The sequence below is a fragment of the Numida meleagris genome, chromosome 14, assembly GCF_002078875.1.
Source record: "Numida meleagris isolate 19003 breed g44 Domestic line chromosome 14, NumMel1.0, whole genome shotgun sequence".
NCBI classification, from domain to species: Eukaryota; Metazoa; Chordata; class Aves; order Galliformes; family Numididae; genus Numida; species Numida meleagris.
In genome coordinates this window covers 4,630,160-4,652,803 of record NC_034422.1, presented here as the reverse complement: position 1 = coordinate 4,652,803, position 22,644 = coordinate 4,630,160, and the positions used below count along the sequence as shown (strand labels likewise).

Genomic DNA, 22,644 nt, shown 5'->3' with positions numbered 1-22,644 from the left:
AAGAAACTGCAGACCCTCAGCTAGAGGGCCAACCTTTCCTGCATTTTAATTTACTTGTTATTTGAAATAGGATTTGGGGGAAAACTGTGTATAGCTTCTGCAGAGGTGAGCACAGCCCAGCTCTCTGCAAATTGAGCTGTTTCTGCTCTATTCTTGTTCTGAATATTGTCAGTAGATGAATGACTAAAATGGAACTAAAGGCTGCTAAAAGTGAGCATCTCATAGATGACAGAAGTTTTAGTTGCTTTGTGTGCTTTTACATTTTTGGTTTTTATTTTTTATTTTTTTTGCCCCCCAGCAGAGGGGGGAAAAGCCTTTCATTACTGCACACAGTTTATGCAAAATCCCCCTGCTCTCAGCGGATTATTGCATAATGCAGGGCTGCATTTTCAAGCTTGGCTAGCTGTGATTAGGAAGGTAAATGGGGGGGAAAAACCCAGCAACTTCTGTTCTAAGGGAGATGAGTGTTTGCATCCTCCACCAACCTGTGTGCTGGTGGTGGGTGCTGAACAGGATGCGCTGGTGTGCCTCAGCAGGGGAACTGTGAGCAAGAGATCCCGCGTTTACCTACAGTGAAGGGATGGTTCCCCATTAACTGCAATTTCAGCATTTGCACAGGGCCTGCAGAGCTTCAGACGCCCCAGAAACTTGGCTGCAGCACTGCACTGCTGTGGGTGCTGAGTGCATGGTGGAGGTTGCCTGTAAGAAAGCCAATGGTGTAAGTGGTACTGGTGTTTAAAAGAGGAGTCGGGGCTTTATGGAGCAGCCCATTTATCTCTGATTCCCAGAAAATCTGTGAGTCTCTGCAGGGCTGGCTCCTGTCCATTTCTATTCAATATTTTCATTATCAATCTGGTTAATGGAAAGGAGAATACGTTTGTTAAACTGACAGGTGATATGAAGCCGGGAGGGACTGCAGATTCATGGGGAAAAAAGTACCAGAGTACTTTCTTAAAATAATCTGGACAGATTGAAATGGCGATCTGGAAAAGAGGATAAAAGGGCCAAGTGATAGCTTAGGGCGAGAATTGCTGCAGATGGCAAATAACAGGCTAGGCAACGCTTCAGGAAAAGGATCTGGGGTTACAGTAGGCTATCAGCAGGACAAAAATCAGCAGTGATAAAAGCAGCTCTCTGCAGGACTGTGAGCAGGGAAGACATGAGAAGTGATGCTGCGGCTCCAGCAGCCTGGCAGGGCTCGGCGGTGTCAGGGTGGGAGCCTGGCTGCTGAGCTGTGGGCTGGGAGGGGGAGGAAACCCTCATGTCTTGTTGGAAATCTCAAAGTGATTCACGTGGGCTGGGTGTGAGGAGGTGCTCTGGGGGAGCGTGGCTTCTGTGAGATGCACCGTGCCATCTGGGTCTGCAGGAGCACTGAACCTTGCTTTATATCTTCTCCAGAAGCCGTGGTGTCCAGCTGCAGCGTTTATATAGAGGAAATGATCAGTAATGCACAGTTTTTCTGTGGCTCACCCGTTGCCTTGGAGGTGTCTCATCTGAGCACTGCCCCAGCTTGACTCTGCTTAGCATTCAGCTCTGATTTTTTTAAAAGTTATTAAAAAGGTAACAGCACTGAGCAGGACAGAGCTTGTTGAGTTCCGTCACTGAAACGCTACTTCACTTGATTAAGTCCGATGACATCTTTGCATTCAGCTAACTAGCTCTCTGCAGGTGATGGAATAACTAATCAGAGTAAAAACATGATGTGAAATGAAATATAGACTGTAAACACTGTTCTAATTAGTAGCTTTATGGGAGTCTGTCAGTGAATGATCATGGAGCAGATTTCCATCTTGAGAGTATCTGGGGCATTAGTCATGGCTGAGTGCCTGCCTGTGCCTTCCTCTCTGGGATTTGGGATATTTTAATGCTGGTTCTCTGTGCGGCCCTGCCTGAAACTGTCCTCGGCCTCACGGCCTTTGGTTTTGTCTTTGTCTCCATCAAATAAATTTGAAGTGGGTATGGTCTGTGCTTGGTAGCAAGTGGTCCCCAAGCTGGGAGGACACTGTGCTTCTGAGAAGGACAGAGGTGCCATGGTGATTGCGATGTGCTGCAGTGGTGGCCTTGGTGCGAGGTAGGGCAGGCCTGGCCCCAGGGCTGGTGCTGCTGGGGCACAGCGATGGATGGAGCATAGGCTGCTGTAGTAAATCTCCCAGTTAGGCAGAGAGGAGGAATGATTTCCATGACAACAGTTCAGTTAGGGAGAGAAGTGAAAGCTCTTGGAGAGGAAATCTGAAGGGAAGGTGTCACCGCAATGAATCTGGAGGAGGCTTGAGGGAGAGTGAGGGCCTGAGTAAATCAAAGCGTTAAAACACAAAGGCCTGATTATTGCTTATGAATCAGCCCTTTCAAATGAAAAGAAATGGTGGGAAGAGTAATGTGCAGTGCTGCGGTGAGGAGATGGAGGGATGGCAGGAGGAGGTGCTCCAATGCTGCCGTTCCTCTGCACGTGTAAATGGAAACCCCTCTGTGGTGCAGCTGATGTGGCGGGTCTGCAGGCCGGCTCTCGGCATTCCTTTCTGTTGCTTTGCACACACGTGGCCTCTTCTCAGGGCTTTTCCTCTTGCCCTGAGATCTTGTAGTTGGGCAGGTTCCTTGCAGGTCCCAGTAGTCTGGGTGTTAATGCTTACCAAAACTGGCCTATAAAGTCAAAATTATCTTGGCCTTGATTATGGTTGTTCTTCTTATACACTGTAATTGTAAATGCGGTAATCCATGTTGGATATTAGGAAAAATTTTGTCTTGGAAAGAGTGGTAATGCATTACTACAGGCTGCCCACGGGGGCAGTGGGGTCACCATCCCTAGAGGTGTTCAGGAGCTGTGGAGATGTGGCACTGAGGGACGTGCTCAGTGGGCACGGTGGAGGTAAGTGGACAGTTGGACTTGATGATCTTAGAGGTCTTTTCCAATCTTAATGATTCTATGATTCTATCATCTACAGCAATATTTGGACAGTGGTCGCTGTTGATTTTGAAAGTTTTCTTGACCTTAAGAAGCCCATCCTAAGATTTTACTGATATTAAAACAAACAAAACCACGATTCATATCAAAACTAAACTGCATGAATTATATTTGTTGAGCTATTTGAATTCAGCGCAGCAAGAGGAGGCTTGAAACATACTTGGATGCGTTTCCCTGCTGTAAACCAAACGGGATGTCAACTTGAAAGGTACTTGGTTATCGCTGATAAAAGATGCGGCCAGTAAAAGGCAGGAAGATGCACTGGGAATAAATAACCTAGTCTATAAACAATTGCTGTTTGTTATATGTCTTTGTAATGCAGTGTTTTTGTAGCCAAGTGTACTGAAATCTGAACTTATCAGATTAAAAAAAAAAATATATATATAAATTTTGCTTGTGATAGGTGAGATAGCATTCTGCAGGGTAATCACTCTCCTCCAAAAGCACCGTGGGAATACCTGAGTGTGAAGCATTGCTGGGCTCAGCCCGAGCTGTGGAGGGGCTGCATAGGATCTGGCCAGGCTCCTGCAGTGCAGCCTGTGCCTGATGGTAGTGGGACCCTGCTCGAGTCCCTGTGCCAGCGTGGGGACCATGGCAGTGTGACCCTTCTCATGTCTCTGTGCCAGCATGGGGAGCAGGGCAGCTGGCTTGAGATGGAGCGGTGCTGTATGGGTGCGCACAGAGCCTCCTTTGCTGTGGGGTGGTAGCAATCCATGGGTAGGGAGCTGTCGGTGAATTACAAGGCTTCTACTCTTGCTTTCACCATGGATTTCACGTGTGATGTTAAGGAAATCCCACTGCAGGGGATTTCTGGTTGCCTCTCCTTGTGTACTAGGCTCCCATCTCAGCAGTCCAAAAATCAAAGCACTTGGGGATGCAGGGCGAGCGAAGAGGAGGCTTGCTGCTGCCTAACTGCACCTGATATTGCCTCATCTTAATCAAGGCTGGTGGAAAAATTGGATGTACCTAAAGGCTGTATTGTCAGGTGTGAAGCCAGGCAGCTGTGACAAGCTCTGGTGCTACCATCCCTGTCCTCAGTAGGGTTGTGCAGAGAATCTTAATTCTTAAATTTCTGACTGTGGGTTTATGTAACCTTGAGGATGGTTGGTTTGTTTATTTTTATGACATCTTGTGTGAAATATTGATGCAGCCTTAATTCAGGAGAAGAAAGTGTCCTGCGATCAACTGCAAGTCCTGGATTATGTCAGGTTTTTCAGTGCAGCATCTACACATGACCATGTCTGCTGCTCATTTGCACTTTGGCATAATCCAGCAGTCTGGAATGGGTGCCAGAAGGAGAAGTCAGCATGGCTTTTTTTTTTTTTTTTAAATTTTTAACTGATATTTACATAGGAAGTGGATTTCACAGACCCCTTGGCAGCGGAGCAACCTTGAAGAAAATAATCTGCTCTGTCGTGTATTTGTATCATTTTTGGAAAGCTGCATAGGAGCATGTGTGGAGGGGCTGGTACGCTAGAAGAAATGAGCACAGCACCTGCAGGAGGGACATGAGGGACTGATGAAGCACTTAGACCAGTATATTACTTTATGTTTATTTTTTGAGCAAGAATCTCGCTTCTATTTTCTGACCTCACTGGGTATTAGGAACTAAAGCTCCTGTTCTGTCACTGTTCTGAGTTTAATCCTGGGTCAGAAAGTTCCAATAATCCTGGCACACATGGAAGGCAGGAGGGCAAAATGAGCCTTCACATTTCCTAAAACATCTTATCCGTGTTTTTTCCGAATGGCATCATTAAAAGTGGATATGCTTCAAAGATGCCTGTATGCACAGAACTGAAGCTCTGGTTTAATTGCTGGTTACAGATGCTGCTTTTGATCCAAGCTAAACTTCTGAGCCAAGCTGAAGTTTTTATAGAGAAGAGTTTGTGAAATTCTAAAGAGGAGGAAATCAGCATTAAAATAGCGTCTGTAGAGAATCTTAAGTGAAATGTGCACTTATCAGTAAAGGCCTTTGCATCATAAATTAGCAACATCTGTCCTCCTATTCTATATGTTATTTCCTCTCCAGATCCGCATTCTTGGATACAGCGAACCATGGTTGAAGATGCTTCATAAAATATGCATTAGCACTTGTCGTTTGGATAACACTCCTTAGCCCTCACCACTTTGCTGTGTTTTAACACATTAACCCTCTGAACGTGACTGATACCAGTGGTGAATATGGGTTGGGTTTCCCAAGGGCTTGGTGCCTGCCCACGGGTGACAAAAAGCTGTTGATTAGTCCCTTTCTGGTGGTTGTGGACTGTTTTTAAGAGGACCCTTAACCCTTGCGTTCTGTCATAATCAAGTTCAAGACCGCGCATGGCTAAAAAAAGTGTATGTGTGTTTGCAATCTTGAGTTGAACAGGCCCATATTGTGATGAGACCATATTAGATCTGATAGGTACTGTTCTAGATGTGTGTAGAGCTCTGAAGAGCTGCTGCCCTTTCTTGAACAATACGTTGTGGTGGCTGGTAAGATCTGCAAATTCAGAGTGCGTTTATAGGTAAACACTGAGATAATCAGGTTTTTGAGGGATGAGATAACCTCTCAGCTTCCCAGCAGCTGAGATACTGCTGATGCTTCAAAGGGCAGATTAACACAACAGTTTTGTTTGTTGTGCTTGGCTGCTCATAGGGAAATAGGATTGGGGCAGAATGTGTGGGATCAAATAGCCCATTCCTCTGTCCTAAGGACAGCTCAGCTATTCCTTGCTGATACCATTGTGCAGCCCATCTTTATGGGCTCCCAGATATGAAGAGCCTGCAGTGCTGCCAGGTGATCTGATCCAGTGTTTCACTGTTCAGTGGATAATATTGAGGAATAAAGTCCAATCCGGGAAAGCTTTTAAGTGTGAATGAAAACATTTAAAAATCAATACTGTGCTTTACAAGGAGAAAATGGGTATGCAGTGACACTGGAGAGAGATACCAGACAGATTTAATGCCTGATCCAGAGGTCCTTAGCCAGGCAGAAGTTTCATTTTATTTCTGAATTCTTTTGTTTCTGCTTTACTGACTTAACGACCGTGTGCATCCGTTAGCTGCACACTGTGCTCTTTGGGTCACAGGGGAGCCAGTTTGAGGTGGACTGGCTGGCATTTGGGTTATTTGCAAGGAAGTCAACAGCAAGAGTACCCTACCATGAGCGTGTGCATGGCCTGGGAGCTGTCTTCTAGGGGTGAGCAGGACAAGGGCTGCCCCTCTTTGGTCCCTGCAGAGATGCAGGTCTTCGTGGTGACCACTGTGTCCCCGGGTTTCACAGAATGGTTGGGTTGGATGGGACCCTAAAGATCATCCAGTCCCAACCCCTGCCATGGGCTAGTTGCTCCCCCACCAGATTGGACAGCAGTGGGCTCAATCCAACCTGGCCTTGAGCACCTCCGGGGATGGGGTACCACAGCTTCTCTGGGTAACCTGTCCCTCACTACCCTCCAAGTAAAGAATTTCCTCCCATTATCTAATCTAACTCTTCCTTCTTCTGGTTGAAAAACATTCTCCCTTGCCCTGTCACTATCTGCCCCTGTAAAAGGTCTGTCTCCATACCCTCACCTGTCTTACGCAGTTGGAAAGAGGTGTCTTTGTGCTTCCCCAGTCCTTCGGCCCCACTGGATGAGGCAAGTGTGGTGGGAATTGTGAGGCAGAGCGGAGAATTCAGCTCTGAGCAGTACTGAAAAGCCAGGCTTTGCTTCTTGAAAAATGTGTGGTAACTATTGTAAATCAAAGAAAAGAAGGGGAGAGATGTGAAGGATGTAATATATGCTACACTGGTCACCGAAAGGTGAGCTGGCTTTGTGCACATCAGTAACATGCTTAAAAAATTAATGAGTCTCACTAATTGGTTTGTCATGGTGGAATTTTGTTAACGAGACACCATTGATTTTTAGTTTATGCTAAAAACATAAAGTGCAGTGAAAGCTGTTTTTCACATTCCTGGTTCTCATTGATTAAAACGACAACACTTGCCGCTGGTGTGAGCTTTGCCATCAGGGACAGCCGAGGCACAGCCAGCAGCTCGTGCTCCCTTGGGGTAGGTTTCCTGCTCTTGTGGGATGTCTGTATTCAAAAAGTGAAGATTGGCTCATTTGCTTCACAGGGTTTTGCAACGCTTCTTGCTTTTGGAAAATTAACTAGTTTGAGTCTCTCTTGCAAGTTGCATATGCTGGAAATGTGATTAAATGATCAGGGAGGAGTAAGATTAGGGTGCTGATCAGTTAAAATTGTGTTACTCTTTTTTGCTCCTACACTTAGGAGAAGTAATGGATATTTTTGTTTTTATTACAATCTAGTCAATTAATTGTACAAATAAATATGCTGCGTTTCTGAAAACTAATACTCCTGAAGAAAACTGCAAACACGTTCTGTTTAGAATATGATGATCTCATTAAATCCTGTGTGTACCTATATTCAGACCAGTCTCTAAGATACCAGTGTTTTGGAGAAAACGGGGAGCTTGAGGGCTTACAGATACAAATAAGGTGGTGAAGACAGAACCTGCTTGCAGTCCATCCGAAGGGCCGAGTTTAGCACCTGCACCCGGTATGTGAGGCAGGAAGGAGGGGAGGAATGCCCGCTCATCTGGCTGTCATCTCCCTCTCAGGTACCTGCGGTTTCTGTGGCTGCTGGACAGCTCCCTATCGTGAGGAAGAAAGGAGTTGCATTCAGGGCATTCAGGGGAGCATCACAGAGCCTCTATCTGTATGAATCCTTTGTACCATGATTTTTTTTTTTTTTCCCCATAAGTTACTTAGACCTTGTTGAGCATTCATTTGGTTGCAGACTTTGGGAAGCCTTGATGGATGCCTAGCAGACAGGTGCATTTTTTCCTTGCTGAGTTTCAGAAAGACTTTTTGCAGCATCCTTGTTCTTCAAAGCAGGTTGCTGACGAGCAGTCAAAGTGCCACATTATGACGGGCGGTCACCACTGAGGTTAAACTGGAGATTTATTGTGGGCTTGCATTAGCAGCTTTGATTGACAAGTTCCCCCCTTTGAGCTAATTCACCCTCTGTGTTCACGTCCCTGTCTTGCACAGCCGGGAACTGAAGGCTAGGAGGGCAATAGCAAAAGGGAGGGTCACTTCGAGTCTGGAGCCTAGAAATACTTGGCTCTGAGTTTAATGTAAAATTCAGTGAAGATGGTGAAGTTAAATGATGTGTTTGAAAGTGCTGAATTTTTTTACCGTGCATCAATAGAGTACAAAAATAAATACCTGTACTTGTTTTTTAGAATTACGTCGCAGATCTTCATATGAAGTTTTAGAATTAGTGACTCTTAGAAGGAACTCTTCTCAGATTTTGGGGTCTGGTGATGGAATTTTCCATGCCGGGTGACAAATGATGCTGGTGCTGCACAAAGCTGTACTTTCTTGTTTACAGCTCTTAAAACATTTCTGTGTGAGTAAGAGCAGCAGAGCTTTGCCTGAAGATTAGCCAGGGATGGCTCTAGAAGAGGCTGCCTTGGGAGGCAGTGCTTCCTGTTGATTAATTTAGCATCTCCCCTTGGTGATCCAAGTGTACTTGGTGTATGTGAGATGTTGTTGAGTAAAGATGGCACAATAAGCATTTTCTGCCAACAAATGGCTTTGCCGCACAGAATGCATCCGGGGCTGTTGTTCCATATCCAGCACTTGTAGGTAGAGGCAGAAGTACCCCTGGCTCCATCCGTAGGCCTTTTTCTACATTCACACAAGAGAATAACTGAGTCGTTCAACTGCTTACCCTGAGCTGAAGTCTTTGTACATGGCTGTGCATCTACTTGTGCCCCAAAGAGTGGGGAGGAGGTGAGCCTGTGGCAGTCACGGAAGGCTCATTAATTCTGACAGCCAGTCTTGAACCAAATCCTAGACTAATATTTGACTGCATCCCTTTAAAGATTCAACACCTGGCATTGGGTTAGTAGATTCCCAGCAGTCGCTTCTGATGTAAATTTGAAATGCTGATGTTACAAATGAGTTCTGATCCAAAGTGCTCCTTCTGCAGATGTGAAAAGGAGTGGAAGTTTTGGCTTATATATTCATTAACTGTCAAAAAAATGATTTTCAAAATCAATATTTGTCCCTCCTTTTTGGCATATTTATTTCTTTTAGCGGTTGCTTTGGATTTACGTTTAGGTTTCATAGCGGTGGTTGTCTGTATTTCAAGTCCACCTACTGCAGTGAGGTTCCTATCCTGCCTCTGAAGGAAAATATGGGGCCAATTTTAATGACGGTGTACAATTGTACTTACATGTCCCAAAGCCTGGGGAAACCTGTCCGTTAAAAATTAATGGAGTAGGAAGTCCTGGCATAAAGTAAAGCCTTGAGTGAAATTCCATGGCTTCATGGACTGTTAATTCTTTATTAGGTTTTCCTTACACTGAGATAAAAGGCATTTTATCTTTTTTAAGGTTTGCATTAACATGTCATTGAGTTTTATAGATACATTGATCTTCAATTGGCTAATCCGGAAAGGGTAATAGAAATTTGCGTTATGTGCTAGAGCAAAGACAACTCCATAACACTTAAGATTTTTTTTTTGTTATTTTTATTTATTAAGCTTTCCTCAGAACAGAACTGTGGTCAGTGTCAAGAGTTGTGGAATTCAGCCTGCGCTGTGTTTTTTATTGGCCATGATGTCTGGGTTTCTCTTTCTTTTTTTCTTGACTTTTTAAATGCCTTTACTTTCTAGCTAATTTGGCAGCAAAGTTGATGCGTCTCCTCTGAAAGCTTGCAAAAAGATTTTGCGGTAGTTTTTCAAAATACTGTCTCTATCTGTGATGGATTCTTGGCTTTCTTGGCTTCCTGATTTATTTATTTTTTTATAATGTATTCCAGTATGAGATGGAGCAATGAAGTGTGTCTGTGGATTCAGAGGAAGGACCTGAATCTGATTGATGGCAGTAGGTTTTTTTTGCTGTTGCTTCCTATAAACAGAAATTAAACGCTGGGGTCTGCAAATGTCCAAAGAGGTGTGCTGTGCCATAGGATGCAGCTGGGAGCTCAGAGTGCCCGGACTCACTGTGTCTCTGCACCTTGACAGCTGGTGGACATATCAAGTACTGAATTGAATCCCCTGTGCATTGACTCCATGTGGCGATGACCTTCCTGGCTTGCTAGCTCTGCAGGGGGAAATCTCCCCTTTGTCTGCCTTGGGTGGGCTGCAGGGACTGTGTTCAGATGGGTTGATTTTGGAGATGTTTGCCTTCATATCAGGGATTTGTTTAATCCTTTCCTTGCCAACCAGCCTTGCCAAGCCAAAGCATCAGAGCAGCTTAGATCTTGCTTCTCACTGTCGGCTCCAACTCGCAGCCTCTAGCAAATGCTTATTTTAACACCAGCTGGCTGTGATCCCTTTGAACTTTCTGATATGAGATAAAATGTTAATTTATTACATATCATTATAGGGTTATATGTTATCTCTAGGATAACGGAATCCAAATGTTAGAATAGCATGCTTGAGATTTAGTGCTTGCATGCATTTTTCTCTGCTCAGGAAACAAGAATAGTTGAGGGCAATAAGACTGAAAAATAAATGAATTAATCTAACTGATTACAGCTAGCCAAGAGCTCAAACCCTGGAAGAACGTAGCCATAGGTTCTTAATTTTCTTTTTGCAGAGTTCAGATGAAGCGGAGGAAAAGTTGACTGAATTCTCTAAGCAAATAAATAAATGCGAAGCAATTGTTGTGTGCTGTGCGTGTTCCAAGGGCCAAATCCCATGGATAAGTCATGTGGTGTGAATGATGGGCCCGGCTCTAGTTATAAACACCAGGCAGTGCAGAATGCTGAAGTGAGCTGTGCGCCCAGCTCCTGCAGGATTTGATTCTCCAGGCTATGGGTAGGTGAGCAATATCCGATATAATAAGATATGACTTGAACTTGAATTGACTCAAACCTGAACTGCACTTGTGATATTTCCACGCAGAGGTTTATAGGAAGTGCCACCAGGCAGAAGGTGAATGCAGCTTCTTTCACTTCCCTCTCGCTTCCAGTTTGGGCAGCTTTGGGTGGGCAAATGCTGCTGTGGCACAGCATCCTCGGCGTACATGAATGCTGTGCTGTATGTGTGTGTGGCTGCAGTGCCATCCATGTGCCATCCACGCTGCTCTGGCTTGCTGTTAGCTTAGGCACTCATGGATGTACGTTTTCCTTAATATGTTAACACATGAGGATCACACAGCGAGTATGACCTTATCCAACTTTGATTTCTGCTTGAAAGTTTTTATTCTTTGCCAATAATTGTCTGTGATGAAGATAAGACGTATTTGGTGCGTCGCAGTAGGAAAGCCATAATAAGGTTTCGCTTTCTTTGAGCACCAATGTTTTGACAACATCTCGTAGAGCTGCCTCCTGGCGCAGCTGGGAATCGTCCTTGTGCTTGGGAAATGGAACTCTACATTGCTGAAAGGCACCGGGCAGCGAGACGAGCAGCCAGGAAAAGCTGGGTGAGGCTGCGGGCTGCTTCTCCTCTCCCCAAAAGGGGCTGCTCTCCTCATGTGAATGACAAGCTGCAGCCTTTGGTGGTTGTAGTAAGAGAAAAGTGGTACCGAGGGATGGTTGTTTTGTCCTTCCTGACAGCATCTGCCACGAGTTTGTAAAATATGTCAGCTGCGTATTCAGAACGTAAAATAATGCATTCAAGCATGAGAAATTATGCTTTGTTCTGTTACCAGGACGTGCTTGAAGAGAACTGTTTCAATAAGCGAGGGAGCAGGGGGGAGGTCAGCAATCACCCCAGGAATGCAAAGCTCTTTTACTCCGTAACAAATTAATGGAGTTGCTCGAGGCTGTTGTCATTTTGAAAATAAAAAGTCGAATTGAGCAAAGGAATCTGAGAAAGCACGGAAACTTTTGTTCTGAGTGTTTTGGATGTGGAAAAGAGACTGCTGTCGTTAGAAAGCAGAGAATTCGTATTTTCTATACTGTTCCTTGACAGGTAGGTATGAACTGATAACTTAACAAACTGATGACTTAATGATGTCTGAACTTTAGAAGTAGGGCGGTGTGGTTGCTCCTCTGAGAGCTGAAGCGCACATCTTGCTTTGGGAGTCTGGTTGGTGTGATGTTGGCTGCCTGTGAGAGCAACACAAAGCAAGTTAGAGGTTGGGTTTGGAGACATGAGGGGTGGATATCCCTGAACTAATAGCAGGTGAATCTTTGGAGCCATAGAGCTCTGTATTTTTTTTTTTTTTCCTGTACTCCAAAGGCTGGTGGCCTCATGGCTCCCTGTCCTGAAACTTTGCAGCTTGTGCTTAAACTCTACCATGGGAAAACTCCCAGGTGTAGTGAGACTGCACACACGCTTGAAGTTGTGTAAAGGAGCTCAACGGGAAGACCTAAGTGGAAAGTGGCTTCTACCCACAGACATTAACAGCGCAAAGATTTTAATAAGGAACTTAACGATCTATGTGGTGAGCAGTCCCAAAGATCAGCACACGTCGCTAGGGTTGCTGCCCACATTGGAAATCCAACAGCAATGGGGAGCACAGTGAGCAGGCTCCCGGTGCTGGGGCAGAGCAGGGGCTGGTGCAGCCCGCAGGGCTTGGCTGCGGTGCCTCTGCATCCCTTCTGCCTTATCGCAGCCCCCGGTGCGGCCACGCGTGGCGCGTGCTCTTTCTGGGATTACAGTCCCCGTGGGATATGGATGAGTGCTGTAAAACTGAGGATTTTCTGTGCGTTCAAGACACATCTGCGTTCCTAATAACTTTACAGGGGTTTTATTGTAAGCCGCTTTTGTAGTTTCCCGCGGCTGTTCGGGCCCATCGGTTTGGAGCTCGTTTCTTCCAGGAGCTCCAGAACAAGAGGATGGAGAAAGCCCGTTGCTCTGGGGAAAGCCTTTGGACCAACATCACCTCTTTGTGACAGTGCTAATGAGGAATTGCTGCCAGCATTTCAGGATCCTGTAATTTCTGGCTCATGCAAGGAATTTTTCAGTATCACCAAAGCTTCTGTGGGGAGAATCAGAAGCGCTATAAAATGATGCAACTGTGTATCCTGTGAGTGCGGGTAGTCTGCTGCAGGTAGAACTTCAAGTTGCTTTGCTTCATTTCATCGTTAGGTGTAATGCCTGAGGCTGCTGATGGCAGCCACAAGTGTGGGCTTTGCAGAGGGACACGCAGCCAGCAGGTCCTGCAGGAGCACAGGGAGAGCTGCCAGGGAAGGGTCAGCCCAGAGAGGGGCAGAAGTCTGGAGCCAAGCTAGTGTTGCTTGGGGAAGAGATGAGAATGCTGAAGCAGATTTAGGGATGGATGCTTCTGAAATGGCTTTTTTTTTTTTTTCCACCCCCCCCCCCTCTGGATGGTGTGGTATTGTAAGTAATGCAGTCAGCACTGTGTTTCTCCTTATTTTAATGGGGAATTTAGTCTGGGAGTCAAAGGCAACCTACGCTAGTGATTTGGGAAGCAAAACTGGCTTCCTGGAAAATCGTGAAGTGGAGCTGAGTGGGACTTGCTGGTTCTGTGGCACTGCAGGACGTCGTTTCCATCAGTGCCCCTCGTTTCCTGACCCCTGCCTTTGGGGCTCATGTGCTGTGGGTGTGAGAGTGCTTCCCCCAGTCCTTTGCGACTGTGCCGGTGAGTAACTTTGCAAGAGACAGGGATGCACTTTGCTATTCAACCTTAGCTGCTTAGATCAATATCTGCAGCAGGAGAGTGATTTTAATAAAAGGACTCTCGCTCAGCTTTCCTATCTCTATGACAGATAGGCCCCAGCGAACATAAATCCTGGCCTTTCTCCTGTCAGTCTCTTGGCTTTCTGTGACATAGATGTTTTGACTCTGAATACAAATATTTCACAGTTGGTAATAGTTTAGAGCATGTATTTAAGAGATTTACTTTTTGCAGTCACCTGGTGGATGAGTTTCCCTTGTAAGGCCTTTCTCTTGTGAGGAGAAATATCCACACGCTCCCACGCGCATTTTCTGTTGTTTATGAAATACCACCACGGGAAAATGAGTTTTGCTTCAGATAGCGGTAGCAGGGAGCTCTCTGCTCACCTCCTGCTAGCAACGAGGCCCTGCAGCAGCCATGACAACCCCTATGTATCAGATCTTGGGAGGGTTAGCTGTGCTGGAAGCATCGACTCTGCTCTGGGATCGGGAGCAGCAGTGTGAGCAGTGCTGCAGGGCCTGGGGCAGGTGTGCACAACCCGTGTGTGTATGTGTGCACATGGGCAGCCTTAGTGGTTGTTTCTCCCCTGCAGGTAAGCAGAATGGAAACCCTGCTTGGTTAATCAGGTGTGTTTAAGCTTCAGCTCAGCTCATTGAGCTGATGAATTTGTGACCTTTAGCCGTTGTGCCAGTGCCTCTAATTGTAACTGGCAGGACAATTTCCCGTTGCTGTTGTAGGAGGGATGCAGAGGAACTCACCAAGAGCAACCTGTGACTTTTAACTACCGTATCAACGCCTCTGGCTGAAACCCAAATGACAAGTTAGGCCAGTGATCCACCCAGCGGAGTAACCGGAGCAATTGCAATAGCCACCTTAAATGAGAAAACTCTTGGGGAGGTTCCTCCCACCTGCCTGCTCCCTGCACTGCCATTTATCACTTGTCTGCTTGGTTTTGGAGAGGCGTTCGACATCTCTGCTTGCTTAGTGCTCCTTGTTCTCCTACAGCTTCACCCTGATATTTGTTGTGTGTCCCTCATCCACTGGAATGATCCCGTTTTCCTAACGGGGAGAATATTTTGGACCAAAGAGGCTGGGGCAAGAGCTCACTGGCCGTGGAGGCTGTGGGTACCGGGCTAAGGATCTCCACTGTGTAGCTGGTGCTTTGTGTGATCTGTGGATGGGACCACAAAGTGCTTCTGCAGAACACCCAGATAGTATTACAGGAATGTAATTTATGTTTCCTCATCTAACTTCTTGCTCTTACTATCAGACATGTTTGAATAAATGTTTATAGCAAGGAAGACTTTGGCCTGAAGTATGCGTGTGAGAGCGGGGAGGAGATAATAAATAGAATACGCGGTGACATAAAGCTTTTATGGGGTGTGGGAATGGACAACATTGCTCACGGGTGGTGAAACCATCCACGATATTTTTCAAGAAAAGCTATTTTAGGGATGTTTAAGAGAGTTTTAACACTTTTTTACTGTGACTATTTTTTCTGTCACTCCTCCCTGTAAAGCCAGGTGCCTCAGTTACCCTGTTTCCCACCGTACAGAATTCAGAGGGAGCAGGAGAACCTCTAAAGCTTACCTAACGTAGCCTTCCTGTAGGTATGGATGCCACAGGTTTGATGTCCTGTTTCTCGGGTCCTTCCTGGCCTTGACATGATGGGAGCATTTGGAGGAAAGGGGATCTCTCATCTCCATGCTGGAATAAACTTTCTACTTCATAACTTGCAGCGATGCAGGACCCTTGGCTTAAAGGCTCTGACAAAGCAAATAATCCAGGAGGAATTTTCACTCCTCAGGTTCAGACAGGATAATTTTAACAAATTTCACATTTGGGCAGGAATTGTGCTTAAGTCTGGTAGATTTCAGAAAGCAATGATGGGGCTGGGGCTTGCGTCCTTCAGCACAAGGCTGTCCCTGTCTAGGAAAGTTAAACCCTCATGAGATGCAAATTGAAGTTGTTATAGTGGTGTAATGCTTTACATACACACACTGATTTCATCCTAAAAAGATTATTTTCTGGTTTCAGACTGTGTCAACTTTAAGCTAAAAGAACTCCAATCTTTGGAAATAAACATATCCGCTCCGAGAACCATACTGCTGTAATGATAATGGCTCAGCTTCAGCTGCATGCCTGATAAAATCTTCTTATGCAGGCAGATCTGATGTCTGCATGGGCCAGCATGGCAATCAGGGGAGCAAACACAATAGCGTTATTGCTTGGGTTTGCATGCTGCTCCCTGGCCAGGATAAATATGTGATCTATTTTCATAAACAAGCCTGAATGCCTCCTTCCCCGTAATAAAGTAGTTAACGATCATCTTCTCCGAGAATGTCAAATAATGAGGCAGTGGCTTAACAAGGCAGTTCCTCAACCTTGCATAAGCAGAGCCTCGTTTCCTTGAAAGATAAATAAAGCTCCGATCCACTGTGTGCTGTGCTGCTGTAAGGCTTTTTATTTGCGACTTTAAAAAAAAAAAAAAGTAATAATTCAGGGTAAACTTTGTTCAGCTGTTGGATGCCTTTGCTCCCCCCTGTTCTGTTTGCTCTCTTGGATCTGCGTTGTGTAATGCTGTGTGCTGTTCTGCAGCTTCTCTGTGGATCGCCCTGAGCGTTGTATTACAGGGGAGCAGGTTGGTAAGGTGGCTGCACCGACCCGCCTGGCCCAGCCTGCTGCTGAGGCACCCCAAGGCTGGTGCTCAGTTGGATGAGTGAGATCAGGCTGATGCAGGGGGATATTTCCCCTCAACGTGCTCTCAGCACCCGCTGTCAGAGGTCCTGTCTCTGCTGATGCTGATTTAGGGAGCGCAACGAGCACCATTCTCTCTGGGGTCCAGCGCTTTCCATGCTTTCCTTGCAGGGCTAGAGGCAGTTCTGAGCTTTTCGCTAAGCTTTTGCTGATAGAGAACCCTGAATTAATCTTCAGGCCATTTGGGTATTGGATTGCACTCTTCCTCGTTCCTTTCCGTGCCAGCAGTGCTGGAACTGGCATGGGATGCTAATCCTGCCATACCTATTCACTCTGTCGCAGAGGAAAATCTATGAAAACAAACTGCTAGTCCAAGCTAAATTTATTCAGTTGGAGTTAATTATAATCTTTATTTAGTCTCAAGTGATGCCTTCTTATCATACACTTATTATAGCAGAGAAAATTAATTTTTATTCTACCATAAAGGTGAATGTAATAATCTGGGTTCAGGGAAGGGATTACTTTAATAAGATTTATAGGCAGCCTTTCAGACAGCGTGGTTTTATTACTATCTGTAGGTGGCCTTACTGTGTGTGTGTCTTTCAGTCTGGGTGACTGTGCAAAATGCACAAGAGCTAAGAGCGCAGTAAGCACAGCTCAGGATCCTCCCCATCCAACTTCATTTTTTGGCAGTGGAAAGCAGGCATACTGCTGAACTTGCTAAGGAGCGCAGTAACGCAGCTTGTTACTGAGCTTGTGTTCTGCTCAGGGGGTTTCATTCATATGCACAGTTTACTTTTTCACTGAAAAATGTGTTTTGGTAGATGGAAGTGTTCAGAGATGGACTTCTGCCTTGATGCACAGCTGCACTGACACCTGGGGAACAAAAGTTTGATGAGACATTTGGGGATAAGTGCACCAGACGTTGTCCCAAGCCTACAAAAGTTAATTAACCTCTCTTCAGCTTTAGATGTTTGGATTAAATAGACTTTTTTTTATTGTATCCTTTTTCTTGTCTTCATCTTTCAAAAGAAAACGCCTATCAAGCAACATTTTGCAAAGTGAATGTCTCCACTAAAGTCTAATCAAGACTGAATTGAAACTGCTTGTGGGTCCCATATCAAGTCCAATCCTCACGCCGAACTAGAAAATGAACAAGAAGCTTAAAGGGATCCTATCATCTTTTCTTACACTGCAAGTTTTTGTATGCTGGCAGCTTCTGGGCTGACTTTAGTGTTAAAGGGGCATTGGGTAGTCTGTGTGCAGGGCAAGTCGCATGCTCAGCCTCTCCTGACTGGGGTCCTCGCAGGCTTCAGGTCTCGCCCCTTATGTGCACAAGAGAAAGGAACTTACCGAGCTTGTCCAGAGTCAAATATTCTCCTATAATTCAGCAGTTCTAGAATAGGTTTCCTTGTGTGGCTAGCCCGTTCTGGGATACAGTGTGTTTTTATTCAAGGATAATGCCTTCCTTTCCCGAGCAAAATAATTATTATGAATAGAGCCATTTTTATCGTGGAATAATGTACATGTGTAGTTTGGTCTTTATGGTCTTTAGTGGGGGCTGGTGGGAAGGGCTGGTGATTTTTCTCCTATACAGACAAGCCATTGATTGCCTCTGTATGAGTCATAGATAACATCATAGTACTTACTGGCACCACATTACTTGAAATTATTCCTCTTACAAAGAGGAGTGTCTGTGTGATCTCACGCTACGATTCTGATGATGCTGCAGGAAAGATGAATTTTACCATTTTCAGTCTTTCACAGGTGTGAGATTAGATTTCTTGTTTGTTTTCCACCCCCCAAAAAAAGAAGATTGAAAGAGTTGCATATTTGAAATGCTTCTTGCTCCTTCAGCTCATGGAGCTGATGGAAGCCTTGACTCCTGTTAAATAGTTAGCTAATTGTGAGGGAAGGTATTTATGTTCCAACAAGACTTATTTTAATTTTTGCTTACAAAATTATGAACTTTGAAGATTTTACTCTTGCGGCAGCTTTACACAGAAGCATTAGTTTACAATGCTGACCCACCACAGCCACCGGTACCTTCAGGTGGGATACTTGTTTTGCTTCTTAGGTGGGATTTATGAAATCTGAGAAGTGTAGCTTGGATGCAGTTGGGAGCCACCAGCCCTTGGGTTTGCTCAGGCCTTTGTCTTTGCGGCAGTGGTTAGAGCCAAGTCAGATACATGGATTAGAAACAAAAGGGGCAAAGTGACCCCTGAAAAAACATGACAAAGTTATTTTAGAGTGACACGCTGAATATCTGAAATCACATCCAGCTCTGTGATACTCCCACACACCCCTCCGACGTCCCCAGTCCCGAAGTCATCTGAAAAATGGCTTCCAGCCTTTGAGGTAGCCCTGGGATCTTAGGGTGTCCATTGGCCCCCACTGACTTTTCTTCTCGTCTTGCTCTTCTTTGTTTTGCAATTAGGGCTAACCATGTTCTGCCCTCTTTTGATCTTGCTGGAGTGGTTATTAAAGGAGCAGGTGGTTCATTAGCTGCTTTGTTGTACATCAAGAGCTGGATGTGTGTTCAGTTTGTGATGGTTACTGTAAGGAGATTGATGTTGTGGGGCTGACGTGCTGAATTAAAAAGGCGGGGTGTTGCCCTGCCATCCTATGAAGTATTTTTTTTTCAGATGTTCCTACAGCATCATAAAACGCTGCTAAATTCAGACATCATATTTTGTTGCAGGCTGGTTCTAGGACAAAGCCCAGCCCTGTCTACTAGTGTTTATGGCTTCCCATATAAGCTTTCAGACAAAATTTGTGTCTCGTTTAGTTTGAGTTACAGCGGGCTGATAGCCGAGCTCTCACCCCAGCTCTCAGCAGCAGTGCTGAATGTTGCCACTGTAATGCAGCGGAGGAAAAGGAAAAACGTACATTTCAAACTTCCTGTAAATCAGTGCTCGAGAGAGATAAAGTATCAGCGTAAAGGATAAGGAGAGGGGAAAAGTGCTGTCATATAAACAAGATGCTTTTAAGCCTTGCCTCATCTTTGCTTTCCCTGTGTGCTCGGGAGCTGTGTCAGTCTCCTCTGCTACGTGGGGTGTCCTGGGTGGGGGCAGATCGTAGCAGTCCTCCCCCAAAATCAGAAGGTACTCTTGCTTTTGTCTGTCCTATGCAACAGCACAATTTTTATGATAAATGAGGCTCTTAAAAAGCATTGCTTTCAAATGTAGCCTTGTGGAGCTGGGAGGAATCCCAGCCACGGGAAGTAAATGAGCAGAATTTCAGCAGAGAACAAGAGTGGAGCAAAGTCAAACGGACGAGGTTTGCCCTAGCAGCTGTCATTGAGAAGTGTAGGCTTTAAAATACACAGCCTGAAAAAAAACAGCTTAAATATTCCTGCTTTTATCTGTGCTAAATTGTGGCTGTTAAGTACCCGAGTCACCCAGCTTGTAACAGGTGTAATTGTTTCTGCAGTTGTCGTGTTGCGTATCTGCTCTCCCCAGCCCTGACAAACAGTGAAATCGCCACTGAGCTCCAGCGAGAGACAACAAGAGCTCTGACCTTAGGATCTGTCATTGTTGCTTTTGTTATCTCTGCATTATGGAGCCGCTTCATTTTAATTCATTTGCCTTCTGTTTATTTCCTCTGTGGCAGTCCCAGGAGCGAGCTTGCATTCACCAACGTATGCATTGTTAGTCTGAAAGACCCACCGCTTCTTTTTGGTAGAATCTCACAGCCCACATTGAATGTATCTCACTATTAATTAGAGATCAGCCCCAACCAAAGACAGCTGTCTGATCCCTCCCTCCCTCTGGAATCTTTTCTTGCCCAGGAAAAATTGCTCAGCGCTGGCTGGAGGATTGACCATTGTGCTATAGAGAAACTTCTGTGATTTCCAAATGTGTTCTGTTCTCTGGAATTAAGCAAACAAACAAAAATCCTTCCAAGCATCCATGAACCTTCTGCATGTAAAGGATTTCTCCTTCTCCCAAGTTCGCTCCAGCCTTTAAATCCATTCCACTGAGACTCTGCCAAACCCCGTATTTTCTTGTGTCTGGAAACTCTTTTCTTTTTTCTTTTCCTTCCCCCCCTTTCCTTTGATTTTCAAGAGTACCAGCCTTTTATCAGTTTGCAGCTAACTTCCCAACTACTGACCTGGCAAAAGTGGAGCGGGAGTGATGCTGATTTGCAAACCCTAGTTCAGCCTGCATCGTCTGTTAGTTGGAAAAAAACAAACAAACAAAAAAACTTCAGTTTCACTGCCTACTGCAGCCAGTCCAGTGGGATGCTTTAAGTATGAACTTCAAGCCAAAAATGGCAGGATATAAAGAAAACGTTGTTTAAGGGTGGTGAGGCACTGACACAGGGCGCCCAGGGAGGTGGTGGTTGGTGACCTTGGGTGTCTCCAGAGATGGAGCTGTGGCTGTCCCTGCACACTGCAGGGGAGTGGGACCAGATGGCCTTTACCAGTCCCACCCAACTCAGACTGTTCTGGGGTTCAGTGTTTATTGCACGGTACCTAGGTCAAACAGTTTTGTAATTGTGGCTAACATCGTTGATCTGCTTTTGAGGGGGCGTGCTAAGCAAACATTAGAATTGTCTTTTTTTTCCTTTTTCCTTTGGCCTGCAGTGGTGGAGAGCCGCGGAGGGATCATGGACAGCGTGCAGAGATTCTCAAACCTGCCGACGTACCTCCCCGCCAGCTATCACATCTGCAACGCCGATGTTTTCTTCTTCCTTAAGGAAACCAACCAGGATATCACGAGGAACTCCAGTTTGCAGTCCAGGGTGGATTCATTCATTATATACAAATCCAAACTGCCGCCCGTCCTAAATGCCACGTACGGACCCTTTTCTGTGGAACAGGCTGTTCCCTTGGACCTCATGCTGTCTTCTGCATCTTTTGGTTTCACGAATGAATTTGCTTTTAATTGGAAATTAAAATCGCACATAATAGACAGCTCGATTTATTCCAACAAACCTAAAATACAAACCTTGTTCTATATCGCGGGGAAAGACTGGGATGACTACGACGCTGAGGAGAGGTTGCCTTGCGTGAAGATGTTTGCTTTCCTGGAATCTAGAGAAGTGGTGGCCAGCTGCAGGTTGACAGGCCGCCTGGGATTATGCGTTGCGGAGCTGGAGTTGTCTCCCAGCTGGTTCAGCTCCCCTCCACCCCTGGTTTCAGAGGATACAGCCTCCCTGGGAGGGATTACTGTGGAGCTCTTCTATAAGATTTATACAGCAGATGGGGAGTGTTCTCCAGAGGATGAAAAGTGGGAGAACAATATCCACGCGGGTGAAGATAACGAACAGAAGGCTTTGCCAGCTATGGAGAGGATTGGTAGCATTGTTGTTTACCCAAATCAAGACACGTTAAAACAGTCTTCACTGAGGCTGGATGAGAATGTCATAATCCGCTTGCCACTCAGCCCGGTCAGAGAAGGGGACGTTGTGACCTTCCATGTCTCCCTGGCAGATGACTCTCTGGCAGACCAGTTTGTATTAAGGTAAGAGAATATTTGAATTGCTGTATGCTAAGCAGTTCACAAATAGGGACAAATTGATCTCAGATGTAATTGCTTTGGTGACATTCAATGTTTTCCTCAGAGAACTCAAGTATTAGCTCTCCAACTGGGGAAAACTATAAATACACTTGAGTTATCTGTGTGGATGACTCTTTTTGGAACGTGGAAATTGATTTTAAAGTGTGCACTGTTAAAAAATGCATCATCATCTTTTGTTTTAATTCTGTTTGCTTCTCATAATGCTTCTTTCTCTTAAATTTACACCTCTCTAAGTCTGCCAGCGTAGTTGCTGTGACCCATTTTGCTAGGTGGTTTGCAGGAGTGTTTTCTGTTGCTTTGGTGAAGTATCCTCTCTTTTTGTAATTTTCCAAATAATGTTTCCAGAGCACATGGGCTACGTCTTGTACGTGTTGTATGCAGTGAGGAACTACTTCACTGCACTGTAGAGGGGAGCTGAGAGAAATCAGATGTGCCTCAACTTGTGTAGGAGGTCTTTGGCAGAGCCAACGTTCAAACCCAAGCTTTGCAAGTCCTGCTTTGGTTTTGCTGCAAGACAGCCTGTCCAACCTCCTTGAACTTTTGACTGCTTGTTGCATGAACCACTTTTGTTCTAAGTTTAGAGATTTTTTGGTGACCTTTACTCATGAATATGCCTGCAATAGGAGCAATCAGGCATTTCTAACCACCCTGAGGGTTAGTGCTGCATGTTTGTTATGTCCTTAGCTGTCAGACTCTAGGTTTCAGAGCTGTGTAGAGACTGAATTCAGAGAGAAATGTAAGCCAGACTTGGGGAATGGAAGGGCCAAAAGGTAACTGGAAAGTGTCATCTGCTGTGAGAATGTGAGACACTCGAGAGGAAAGGAGTTACAGTCCGTGCTGGCAACCTCAGACAGATTCGTGCCTTACTTCTAACTTTT

General features: G+C 45.3%; 1 protein-coding gene across 3 annotated transcripts in view; it reads left to right on the top strand.

Moving 5' to 3' along the window:
- Positions 1-22,644, top strand: part of TMEM132B (transmembrane protein 132B) — a 190,795-nt gene that overhangs the window by 27,133 nt on the left and 141,018 nt on the right. For all 3 annotated transcript variants that reach the window (XM_021412778.1, XM_021412777.1, XM_021412776.1), the window contains exon 2: positions 20,830-21,709. In XM_021412778.1, coding sequence (XP_021268453.1) covers positions 20,853-21,709 — 857 coding nt within the window. In that variant the 5' untranslated portion in view covers positions 20,830-20,852. The remainder of the gene's footprint in view (positions 1-20,829; positions 21,710-22,644) is intronic.